We start from the raw sequence: 12,971 nt of genomic DNA on the forward strand, positions 1-12,971 counted from the left end.
AGTGGGTATCCAGGTCCCCACCCTCTGGTGCACATTCAACTTCTACACCTTCGAACTCCAGAATCATGGTAATGGACTGCTGGTGAAGGCAGGAATCAAGATGGCTGGTCATATGAATCTTTATATCTTCCAAAATGATTCTTTGGCATTTCAAATTACATACAGAAGATCTTGCAACTTTTCATTTTGTCATGTGTTGGTACAATTGGCAAAAATTTCTTTTTTATACAGAGAAAGGCAGTGCAATGGTTAGCACACTGTACTTGAATTCAAGAAGACAATCTCTGTCCAGCCATCCAGATTTAGGTTGTCCATAATTTCCCTAAATCACTTAAGGAAAATGCCTGGATGGTTCCTATGAAAGGGAATGGCTGATTTCCTTCCCCATCGCTCCCTAATTTAAGATCGTGATCCATCTCTAATGACCTCATTGTCATTAAACGTTGATGTTAAACTCTAATCTTCCTCTTTTTTTTAAGGATGACAGTGCTCATCTTCATGTACAGATGTATTGCATTCAAATGCCAGGACCTGCCAGCTTGCTGGATATAAAACTGATTGAAATTGTATGAGATTCTCTAGGAAGACATATTTCAATCAAGCCAGGACCTTCCATGGCTACTCCAGACTTGGCTATTTCCCTTCTTGAGTAGTGGCAAGTAAGTTAGTAATGCAGGGGCAAAACTGTGTTGGTCATTTGTAGTGATCACACACTATAATGAGGGATCTTAATAAATAAGATATTTTACTGGTGCAAAAGTTATGCTTTTGTGTCTTGAGTCATGCAAAAAAGAATTACAATTTATTTTGTAACTTTTGTTTTTGAAACTATGACAAGTAGCATCAGAAATACTTGTACTTAAACCATGCACTGTTTCACTTTATTGTTGTCGTAAAGAGTCATTACTGGTTTACCTTAAAACCTGGGAGCCCTGACTGGCCCGAGTCTCCACGATCTCCCTGGAAACCAATTACACCATTCAGTCCTGGTTCTCCTGGTTCTCCTTTGGTTCCAGGTGCAAACTGGCTAAAACCTGGATCCCCTCTAAAGCCTTTTGGTCCTTTGGGTCCTGGGGTGCCTCTCAACCCCGTCTCTCCAACATCTCCCGGAATACCTTAAAACATTTATTAATTAATTCATATGTTCATCCTCACATTGTTTTGTAAATTAGAACTTACAAAAAACAGATAAATATAATAAATGGATTTACAGAAACACCAGGAATTCTACAATTTAGCCTTTTTTAAAGCCCAAAGCAGAACAGTGGACACAAAAATAATAACTTGTACTTTAAAAAAGTAAATTTAAAAATTTGTATAATAAATGGACAGAAAATTGACTAAAGAGAAAAATGGAAATATCGTATGGAGCAACTGCAAATAAAAACACTTGTGTCCTTAAGGCAATGAGGGTGATAAATATAAAATTTGACTGTATATTATTATTGTTATTATTAAATTTAGTTATTACAAAACACAAAATACAAATGTTTTATTCCACCGTTGAGCATACTTACATCCAATTGGTGTCATCAGTGTTAACATAATAATAATAACAATAATAATAATATGAACTTCAACATGACCAATGTTATTAACAACAATATAATAATCCAAGATGGATACAATACATATTTGTGCAAATGTAAATAATAACAAGAAGTTTCCTAATAGATCAATTACAAGATAAATGAACTACATAATTCAGTGAATTACAAATAAATAATCAAGCATATAATTAATAATAAGTACATGAAACAGAAATAAAATAGTTGTGCAGTGTGGCATATGTATAGTTTGCATTTAAATTATAGTTCATACTCATAAGGAAAATGGGTCATTTGTCACATACTCAAGGAACTCTTGAGCAGAGTTAATTACTTTACTTTTGATCCACCTTGAAAGACTGGTTTTAAATTTATTTACTGGCACTTTGTAGGCATTTTCAAGTAATTTGTTGAAGTAGACAGGCTCAAGATATTTGTAGCTGTTATGTGTCTTTGCAAGCTTAGCATATGGCATATTAATTGTATGTCCACTTCTTATGTTATGATCATGAACTGTTCTCCTTTAGTCAAATTTACTCAGATTCTCTTTAATGAGACAAGGCAGTTGTAAATATACAGGCCAAGCACTGTCATTATATTTAGTTTCTTAAAATAATCTCGACATGATTCATACGGGCTAAGTTCTGCTATGCACCTTATGGCTTTCTTTTGCCATTTAAACACTAATTTTGAGCCTACAGAACTGCCCCATAATAGTATTCCATAACTCAGGTGCGAATGGAAGAATGCAAAATATGCATACAACATAAGTTCTTTACTGACATGGCTCCTCAGCTTGTACAGCAGATATATGGAACATGCCAATTTGCCACATATCTTCCCTGAGTTGGTGTCCCAGTTGAGCTTTTGATCTATATGGAATCCTAATAATTTTACTATTTTGTTATCATGACTGGGTGCATTCAGACTGAATACAATAGCTTCAGTTTTACTACAATTCTTCTGCAGTACATTTTCCTCAAACCAAGTAGTGCACCTCTCCATTGCCACTGCCATGCTGGGGTGCACATTTTCAAGTTTGGTATCACATATGATGAGTGTTGTGTCATCAGCATATAGCACTGCATCACATGATACAACTGCAAGTAAATCATTTATATAAATAATGAAAAGGAAAAGTCCAAGAACAGATTCTGAAGGTACACCCTTTACAACTGGGAGACATTCTGCCATTTGGTTATTTACCTTAACTAACTGTTTTCTATTGTCCAAGTATGACTTCATTAGGCATAGGGCATTCTCTCTCACTCCATAGTGGTAGAGTTTTTTTTATGAGAACATTGTGGGAGACCACATCAAAAGCTTTCCTGAGGTTCAACAGTGTTGCACAGGTAATATCTTTATTTTCAGAACAATTGTATATTTTTGCTACCATACTCTCAACTGCATTGACTGTAGAAAGGCTGGATCTGAAACCACACTGTTAGGAGGTGAGTATATCATTATGTTCAAAATATTGAATCATCTCTTTATGCATGCAGTATTCTATTATTTTTGATATTATGGATATAAGTGATATTGGTCGATAGTTATCTGCTGATGCTATATCTCCTTTCTTATGTACTGGTTTAATTACAGATATTACTTATGTTATCAGTGGTAGTTCGTAAATTTATTTAGGCACCATTATTTATTTGTTGCTGTGACTTGGCAATTAAACTGGAATTAATCTGATATTGATTAAAGCAAGTAAATATTTTTCTGGCTTGTTTATTACCAAGGCAATTGTAATTTAGAGAAGTGAAGCATGGCATGCAAAAAATTATTTAGAACAAGTTCATGTTTGGCAGAATCTAACATGTCCTGCTATGTCAGAGAATTTTCTCTACCAGTATCTGGCTACAAAAAAATACACATTGTTATGAGCATGAACAGTGTAGTGGAACAAATTCTACAATAGATTGTTGTTGGGAATGTCCTGCATAATTAATGGCTTTCAGCTATCATACAACAGTTGCCCTTTGAGGAAGATAATGAGATTATTTAAGGAACATGAGATTATTTACCTTGCTAACGTATTGGCAACTATGTGTTTTCCAAGCTTTAAATTCATGTAAGGAAATTTGCAATCCTGCAATGCAGACAGATTGGGATGCTAAGTATCATCAGACTGTATGACATTTACTAGAATTTATTGTTTTTATTCATGTAAAAGTCAGTCAGGTATGTTGCAATAGTAAGGGATGGCTGGAAGTGCTTTGGACTCATTTTTACAACACTTCAAATTATGATTTTTGTGCAGTATGGTACCTTTTATAATTTGCTTGCCATGAAGTGACAGTGGGACCAGTTGTGACTCAGTAGAAACAGGTATCAGTTGTCTGTTGTGAGCTCTCGTCTGTACAGCATGTATTTTGAAAAACAAGGAGTGTTGGTGCACATGTAAGTACAGCACAGAAATCAACAGAAAAGCAGTAGCATTAATGAGGTGCCTGCAGAAAACTGTTTACTGACCCATTTCTGTTGCTAATGACTGACTACAACCTGACAAATGCATCACTTGGCTACAAATGGAATGGCCTCTGTCAATATAACATGAGTTGTTGCTCTGAGTAATACAAGATGCAAACATGGGCACTGCAACTGGTGTTATAATTACAGATAAATGTTCATATTACAATTTGGCAAATTTTTCAATAATTTTGATTTTTTTAAACAAATTTATGATAACCACTTTTAACATCAGGTTACAATAAATATTTTATGATTCTTTTCTCAATAGTCACATAGCATATGTGGCTAAATGTGTGACATTTTCTTTAAGAAAATGATTTTTTTCAAACAGTGATTCATAACATATTTTATATTCCTCTAACGAAAAGTTCAAACACCTGTTTGCAATATATACTTTCATAGAACTGATGAAAAAGAAATACTTCAGTAAAAAATCATTCTTTCCCTCAATAGACTACAAAATATCACTAGCCAAGGAGGTCAACCATGCTGTGAGTTACTGTTTCCAGCAGTTACTTCCTGCTTAGTACTAATATAAGCCTGTGATCACATGCTTAAACCAGTTCACTCCAAGCAGCAGTCCAGTCGCATCGTTACTAGCAGCAACATTAAGTCTGCAGCACTACACTTGCCACCAGTGCTAAAGCTAACAATAGTTCTTGGACTTAGATCACTAACACACTGTTTTGCATTATCTGCTATCATTAACTTTCAGTGAGCCTGTTGCTGGTTCTATTCCAGATTTACATAACTCATAATTTTTCAGTCCTGTCTTTTAATTCAAACATTAAGCCATTATTCACTGTCTCATTGAGATAATGTTTCCATCTGCAATTCACGACAGTAACTAGTTTACATAAATTTATTGTTGTCTAGACCTAGATCAGAATAACAAAGTGACTGAAAGCTAGCTGTCTACAAGACAACTACCATGTTGTTGTGGTCTTCAGTCCTGAGACTGGTTTGATGCAGCTCTCCATGCTAATCTATCCTGTGCAAGCTTCTTCATCTCCCAGTACCTACTGCAACCTACATCCTTCTGAATCTGCTTAGCGTATTCATCTCTTGGTCTCCCTCTACCATTTTTACCCTCCATGCTGCCCTCCAATGCTAAATTTGTGATCCCTTGATGCCTCAGAACATGTCCTACCAACCGATCCCTTCTTCTAGTCAAGTTGTGCCACAAACTTCTCTTCTCCCCAATCCTATTCAATACCTCCTCATTAGTTACGTGATCTACCCACCTAATCTTCAACATTCTTCTGTAGCACCACATTTCGAAAGCTTCTATTCTCTTCTTGTCCACACTATTTATTGTCCATGTTTCACTTCCATACATGGCTACACTCCATACAAATACTTTCAGAAACGACTTCCTGACACTTAAATCTATACTTGATGTTAACAAATTTCTCTTCTTCAGAAACCCTTTCCTTGCCATTGCCAGTCTACATTTTATATTCTCTCTACTTCGACCATCATCAGTTATTTTGCTTCCCAAATAGCAAAACACCTTTACTACTTTAAGTGTCTCATTTCCTAATCTAATTCCCTCAGCATCACCCGACTTAATTCGACTACATTCCATTATCCTCGTTTTGCTATTGTTGATGTTCATCTTATATCCTCCTTTCAAGACACTGTCCATTCCATTCAAGTCCTTTGCTGTCTCTGACAGAATTACAATGTCATCGGCGAACCTCAAAGTTTTTATTTCTTCTCCCTGGATTTCAATACCTACTCCAAATTTTTCTTTTGTTTCCTTTACTGCTTGCTCAATATACAGATTGAATAACATCGGGGACAGGCTACAACCCTGTCTCACTCCCTTCCCAACCACTGCTTCCCTTTCATGCCCCTCGACTCTTATAACTGCCATCTGGTTTCTGTACAAATTGTATATAGCCTTTCGCTCCCTGTATTTTACCCCTGCCACCTTTAGAATTTGAAAGAGAGTATTCCAGTCAACATTGTCAAAAGCTTTCTCTAAGTCTACAAATGCTAGAAACGTAGGTTTGCCTTTCCTTAATCTTTCCTCTAAGATAAGTCGTAAGGTCAGTATTGCCTCACGTGTTCCAACATTTCTACGGAATCCAAACTGATCTTCCCTGAGGTCGGCTTCTACCAGTTTTTCCATTCGTCTGTAAAGAATTCGCGTTAGTATTTTGCAGCTGTCACTTATTAAACTGATAGTTCGGTAATTTTAACATCTGTCAGCATCTGCTTTCTTTGGGATTGGAATTATTATATTCTTCTTGACGTCTGAGGGTATTTTGTCTGTCTCATACACCTTGCTCACCAGATGGTAGAGTTTTGTCAGGACTGGCTCTCCCAAGGCCGTCAGTAGTTCTAATGGAATGTTGTCTACTCCCAGGCCCTTGTTTCGACTCAGGTCTTTCAGTGCTCTGTCGAACTCTTCACGCAGTATCGTATCTCCCATTTCATCTTCCTCTTCCATTTCCATAATATTGTCCTCAAGTACATCGCCCTTGTATAGACCCTCTATATACTCCTTCCACCTTTCTGCTTTCCCCTCTTTGCTTAGAACTGGGTTTCCATCTCAGCTCTTGATATTCATACAAGTGGCTCTCTTTTCTCCAAAGGTCTCTTTAATTTTTATGTGGGCTGTATCTGTCTTACCCCTAGTGAGATAAGCCTCTACATCCTTACATTTGTCCTCCAGCCATACCTGCTTAGCCATTTTGCACTTCCTGTCGATCTCATTTTTGAGACGTTTGTATTCCTTTTTGCCTGCTTCATTTAGTGCATTTTTATATTTTCTCCTTTCATCAATTAAATTCAATATTTCTTGTGTTACCCAAGGATTTCTAATAGTCCTCGTCTTTTCACCTACTTGATCCTCTGCTGCCTTCACTACTTCATCCCTCAGAGCTACCCATTCGTCTTCTACTGTATTTCTTTCCCCCATTCCTGTCAATTGTTTCCTTATGCTCTCCCTGAAATTCTGTACAACCTCTGGTTTAGTCAGTTTATCCAGGTCTCATCTCCTTAAATTCCCACCTTTTTTCAATTTCTTCAGTTTTAATCTACAGTTCATAACCAATAGATTGTGGTCAGAGTCCACATCTGCCCCTGGAAATGTCCTACAATTTAAAACCTGGTTCCTAAATCTCTGTCTTACCATTATATAATCTATCTGATTCCTTTTAGTATCTCCAGGATTCTTCCATGTATACAACCTTCTTTTACGATTCTTGAGCCAAGTGTTAGCTATGATTAAATTATGCTCTGTGCAAAATTCTAACAGATGGCTTCCTCTTTCATTTCTTAGCCCCAATCCATATTCATCTACTATGTTTCCTTCTCCCCCTTTCCCTACTGTCGAATTCCAGTCACCCATGACTATTATTAAATTCTCGTCTCCCTTCACTGCCTGAATAATTTCTTTTATCTCATCATACATTTGTTCAATTTCTTCATCATCTGCAGAGCTAGTTGGCATATAAACTTGTACTACTGTAGTAGGCATGGGCTTCATGTCTATCTTGGCCACTATAATACGTTCACTATGCTGTTTGTAGTAGCTTACCCGCACTTCTATTTTTTTTATTCATTATTAAACCTACTCCTGCATTACCCCTATTTGATTTTGTATTTATAACCCCGTATTCACCTGACCAGAAGTCTTGTTCCTACTGCCACCGAACTTCACTAATTCCCACTATATCTAACTTTAACCTATCCATTTCCCTTTTTAAATTTTCTAACCTACCTGCCCGATTAAGGTATCTGACATTCCACGCTCCGATCAGTAGAATGCCAGTTTTCTTTCTCCTGATAACGACATCCTCTTGAGTAGTCCCCGCCCGGAGATTCGAACAGGGGACTATTTTACCTCCGGAATATTTTACCCAAGAGGACGCCATCATCATATAACCATACAGTAAAGCTGCATGCCCTCGGGAAAAATTACGGCTGTAGTTTCCCCTTGCTTTCAGCTACTACCATAGCAACAACCAATTAGAGCACAAGTTTGGTCACATCTTACACCCTCTGCAGAGTCGTCATATTGCTGTTACGTCTGCTGCTAGCTATAAATCGGCTGTGAGCAAAAACTGAGATCTGTGAAACAATTTGGTCTTACATGCTTTGTTACTCAGTGTGGTATGTTTCTTGCACGGAATGTGTGAACCTAACTGTGAAACTGCATAGGAAAATGATAAGACTATTGTGATCCTGCAAAAAGAAATGAAAATTGCACATTAACAGCTAACATATGAATTAGTCAATGTAGAACTGCACAACTGCTGCTACTGGAGCCATATTGCACTTACATGCAACAGCAAACTGGCAACACCCCCATCCTCTTCCATTCTCAGATATCAATGATTTTTTATTCGGATCCAGCTATAGTTTTACAGTTTGTGTGTCAATTTTTGGGTTTCAATAGGGTACTATCCTCCAAAGAAGTTACCAGCGACATGACTGTGTCATTTCTATCTATGATGAAACAGTAGAATATCTGCAAAAGTGTATGTGGCTTGTTCATTATTGTCTAAAGAAAGAGTATGACACCTCACTAAATTCCTTTAGGAATTTCCCTGTTTTAAGAGTGAAATAATATGTCATTGGGTCTATAACTTGTTAAAAAGGCAGGTAATAAAATACTACACAACACCACACCATGTGTACAAATTAGCAACATCTTATTTCAAACACTTACAAGCACTATTCTTCAAAATGGTAAAAAGGTCTTGCTAAATATGTATGCTACCACTTCTTTCATAATACTGCTTGCAAATTAGTTTCCAAACATACAGTACAGTACACACCAGGATGTTAACATCATAGCATAATCATATCCCTTTGACCACAGAGATTCTGCCTAGGTCCACAATGAAACTTCAGTTTCCACCTGTATGGTGAAACTTTTGCTTTGGTTTGAATTGTTTCAACAATTTTGACAAATAACCAAATGTTAAGTTCCTTCCTGTGCTTAGGGCATTCTAAGAGAATTTTAGGGACATTGTATGGTAGGTATTTCTCTATTTTTATGAAATTTACAGAATCTATCATGATGTGATGTTTCTTTAGTATAGGGAACACAATATTCAAGAAGATTTAGTCATAAAACTATCTCACAAATTATTTAGTATTACAGCATGTTCAGCAGTATCCAGTAGCATTCATTTCCTCTTCATTCAGACAAAACAACCTGAATGAAGTACATTAGAATTCACCATTAAAGTATTTTGCTAACTGTTGAACAATCTGGACCGTGTGTCACTGAAAAGCCTCTTTTCTCCCTAAGTAAATGACTTTATGGCATTATCACATTGTGTGGTGATATGTGCATTAAAAAAACTTGAGTCACCAACTCATGACAGGATCTTTTCTTATCTTCACAATGGATCTTTGGGGAATTGAAAGAAGTTGTGATAGTGTGGTACAAGTGAGAAACACTAGGTCTACTTTTTAAGATACGGACAGCAGTCACAATTCCAACCCACATCAAGGAAAGACAAAGAGAGGAGAGAGAGAGAACTGTCTGTACCTGGTCTGCCCATTAATCCTGGATCTCCATCTCCTCCTCTCATGCCTTTTGGCCCTTGGAGGCCTGGGTAACCATCATCACCCCTCTGTCCCTTCAAACCAGGTATACCATCTCTCCCCTTCAAACCTGGGTAACCTTTGGGGCCCTGTTCTCCTTGTACACCCTTAGGACCATCGGGTCCAGGGTCCCCAGGAAAGCCCTGAAAATAATCAAAATGAGAGAAAATCAAAAATTGGTGTAGTTTCAAAAATTTATAGTTACTGAACAGGTTTAAATTGCATAGTATCTCACTTCTCTCAGTACATAGCAAGGGTACACATTTGAATAGCTTTCATTTCATTCTGCATAAGATGTGTTCACTAAACAGTTTACAACTGCCTATTCTCCATTAAAGTGTAGAATTTATTTTATGGTCTTGAACATACTAAACAGTTTACAACTGCCTATTCTCCATTAAAGTGTAGAATTTATTCTATGGTCTTGAACATACCTTGATTCATGCAAATTTTCTTGTATTTGCACTGCATTTTTCACAAGAGTATTCATAAAATGCAAAGCAAACATTGTTAAAAAAAATGATCTCACAGATAAATTCTAAAAAAAAGCACAAAAAATTCTATTTAGAGTTTTATTTCCCATTGAAGTGTAGAATTTATTTTATGGTCTTGAACTTACATTATTCACACAAATTTTCTTGTATTTGCACTGCATTTTTCACAAGAGTATTCATAAAATGCAAAGCAAACAATGTTCATAAAAATGTTCTCACAGATACAGTCTAAAAAAGCACAAAAAATTATATTTAGAGGACTTTTATCTAAGGAAAAGTGTTATTTCTGCTGAGACAAACTCTAGAGCTCTTCACAAACTTCTATATAATGCAAAAAATAGAACCCTGTGAAGGTGTTTAACATTATTTTGGGGGAAAAAATGAAATGATCATATGGCATTGTTGGCCGGGAGGCCCCATGCAGGGAAGTTTGGCGGCCGCATTGCAAGTCCTCTTTAGTTGACGCCACTTCAGTGAATTGCGAGTCAATAATGATGAAAGATACACAACACCCAGCCATCACAAGGCAGAGAAAATCCCCGACCCCACAGGGAATCGAACCAAGGACCCCATGCACAGGAAGCGAGAATGCTACCGCAAGACCATGAGCTGCAGACATTATTTTGGGAAGAAAGTAGTTAGTTTATGGAGGAGTCCTCAATATTGAACAAAACGTATTAAATACTGACCAATGTTGCTTAGCTTCCAGATAAACTAGTTCCTCCACAGTGAGTCTTTCACTATGTAGAGGAGTTTATGCTGTTGTGAAAATGCCTGACAGGCTGACTCTAATCTGGAATCTTGCCTTTCATGGGCAATGCCTGTACCAAGCAGCTATCCAGGCAAATTTAACACTAGGCCCCCATAACTTCAATTCTGTCAGTATAACTGATGCAATGAGGTAGCTTACTCAGTATAAGCATTGCCAGTGAAAGACAAGGATCTGTGTTTGATTTATAGTCCAGGTTAGATATTTAATAATCATGAAGTTAGCCAGTTCCTTTTGAACCTGACAGAAAGAAAGAGACAATATAAGGAATGTCAGTTTTGAAAAAAAAGTAATGCTAAGCAGCCTAATATTTTCTTCATGTGATACAGAAATGTTTCTGTCTATGAGGCAGGCTACCATCCAGAATTGGTACACAATGAATTGTGGAATGCCCCAGCCACAAATTAATTTGTTGATGCCTTTCAATACATCATCATACATAGCTGTGGTAAGAACAAAGACATACAATACAAAAGATGCCTCAAGTCAGATACATGCAACAGTGGACAACAGTTTCCAGCAATATTTACAACGAAGTAAAGTGGGCACAAAAGATACTGAAAACATATCTCCCTTATACATGGACCCAGGTGCCAAATTGACTACATGTCAAGATGTATGGCTCCATGTATATGAGAGTTATATTTTCAGTACCTTATGTGGTCACTTTGGTGTGTTTCTTTTTTGTACTTCATTGTAAGTAATGATTGGAACTGTTGTCCACTGTCCCATATATTTTTCCTGAAACATGTTTTAGACTGTACGAATTTGTTCTTACCACAGCTACATCTGATGATCATTATTCAAAATAATTTATAACAAATACCTTCCACAATTCATTGTGTGGCAAACTAATATTTGTTTTGCTTCATAACTTCCCATTCAGTAAGGTCAGCAGTCACAGAAAATAATATGTGACAACAAATTCCAAAATGTTTATTTCAGTGTAAGATGGCACAAAACAACATTAGATGGTATTCATCTCTCAACACTGAGCTTTTAAATCAAGGGAACTCTGTTTATGGTACTTACATTCCTGCCTCTTATTCCAGGCAGGCCTCCAAATCCACGATCTCCCCTGAAGCCTTTGAAACCCTGTGGGCCAGCAGTAGATATTCCATAGTCTCCTGGCTGCCCTTTCAGACCATTCAGTCCTGGTAATCCTTGAATTCCCTCAGCTCCTTTGAAACCTAAAAGACAAGCAAAAACAGTTAAGAATTTTTAGCATATCGCAGCTCCGTCAGCAACTGTGATAGACAAGATATTGCAAGATTTGCCTCAATTGTGCAAATTTTCTGGTCTTTACCCAGATTTTGGCTAGAATAATCTAGCCGTTTTCAGAAGCATAAAATTACTATAACATGCCAGAGTAAGGCACAATCAACATTAAAAATTAAAACCTATATATATCGACCACCATATTTCTCTTGGTTGCCGCATACCATTTTCAGACATCAAGCATCGCACTTCCCTTTAAATTTAAGTTTGGCCCACTACTCTTTCATGAGAGTTTGGACACCTTTATAGTTGAATTTAACAATTATGTAGCACAGTAAAGTAAAACTTAGCAATGAAACTTCCTGGCAGATTAAAACTGTGTGCCCGACTGAGATTCGAACTCGGGACCTTTCGCGGGCAAGTGCTCTCCTGCAGGAGAGCTTCTGTAAAGTTTGGAAGGTAGGAGACAAGATACTGGCAGAAGTAAAGCTGTGAGGACCGGGCGTGAGTCGTGCTTCGGTAGCTCCGATGGTAGAGCACTTGCCCGCGAAAGGCAAAGGTCCCGAGTTCGAGTCTCGGTCGGGCACACAGTTTTAATCTGCCAGGAAATTTCATATCAGCGCACACTCCGCTGCAGAGTGAAAATCTCATTCTTAAAACTTAGCTGCTTTAAATGCTTCCCCTTTCAATGATAACGATAACGTTACACGCATATTGCGTTACTTACAATGTTACCTGTGGAAGATTATTCCCATCAAAGGTACATTGTAGATTATATGTTAGTACACTTGACGTATGTCGGTCAATAGCATAGATGAACTTAACATTGCATATTATATGTTAGCACACTTGACCTATGTCGGTCAGTAGCACATAAGCGTGATGACGGAGATGTTG

General features: G+C 37.3%; 1 protein-coding gene across 1 annotated transcript in view; it reads right to left on the reverse strand.

The window, feature by feature from the left end:
* The window catches only part of LOC126191497 (collagen alpha-1(IV) chain-like), a 594,967-nt gene that overhangs the window by 95,929 nt on the left and 486,067 nt on the right, over window positions 1-12,971 (reverse strand). Inside the window, exons 22-24 of the mRNA XM_049932389.1 lie at window positions 11,889-12,046; window positions 9,538-9,736; window positions 916-1,115 (exon numbers count right to left, since the gene is read on the reverse strand). Of these exons, the coding sequence (XP_049788346.1) occupies window positions 916-1,115; window positions 9,538-9,736; window positions 11,889-12,046 (557 nt within the window). The remainder of the gene's footprint in view (window positions 1-915; window positions 1,116-9,537; window positions 9,737-11,888; window positions 12,047-12,971) is intronic.

This window comes from Schistocerca cancellata, chromosome 6 (genome assembly GCF_023864275.1).
Source record: "Schistocerca cancellata isolate TAMUIC-IGC-003103 chromosome 6, iqSchCanc2.1, whole genome shotgun sequence".
Lineage (NCBI taxonomy): Eukaryota > Metazoa > Arthropoda > Insecta > Orthoptera > Acrididae > Schistocerca > Schistocerca cancellata.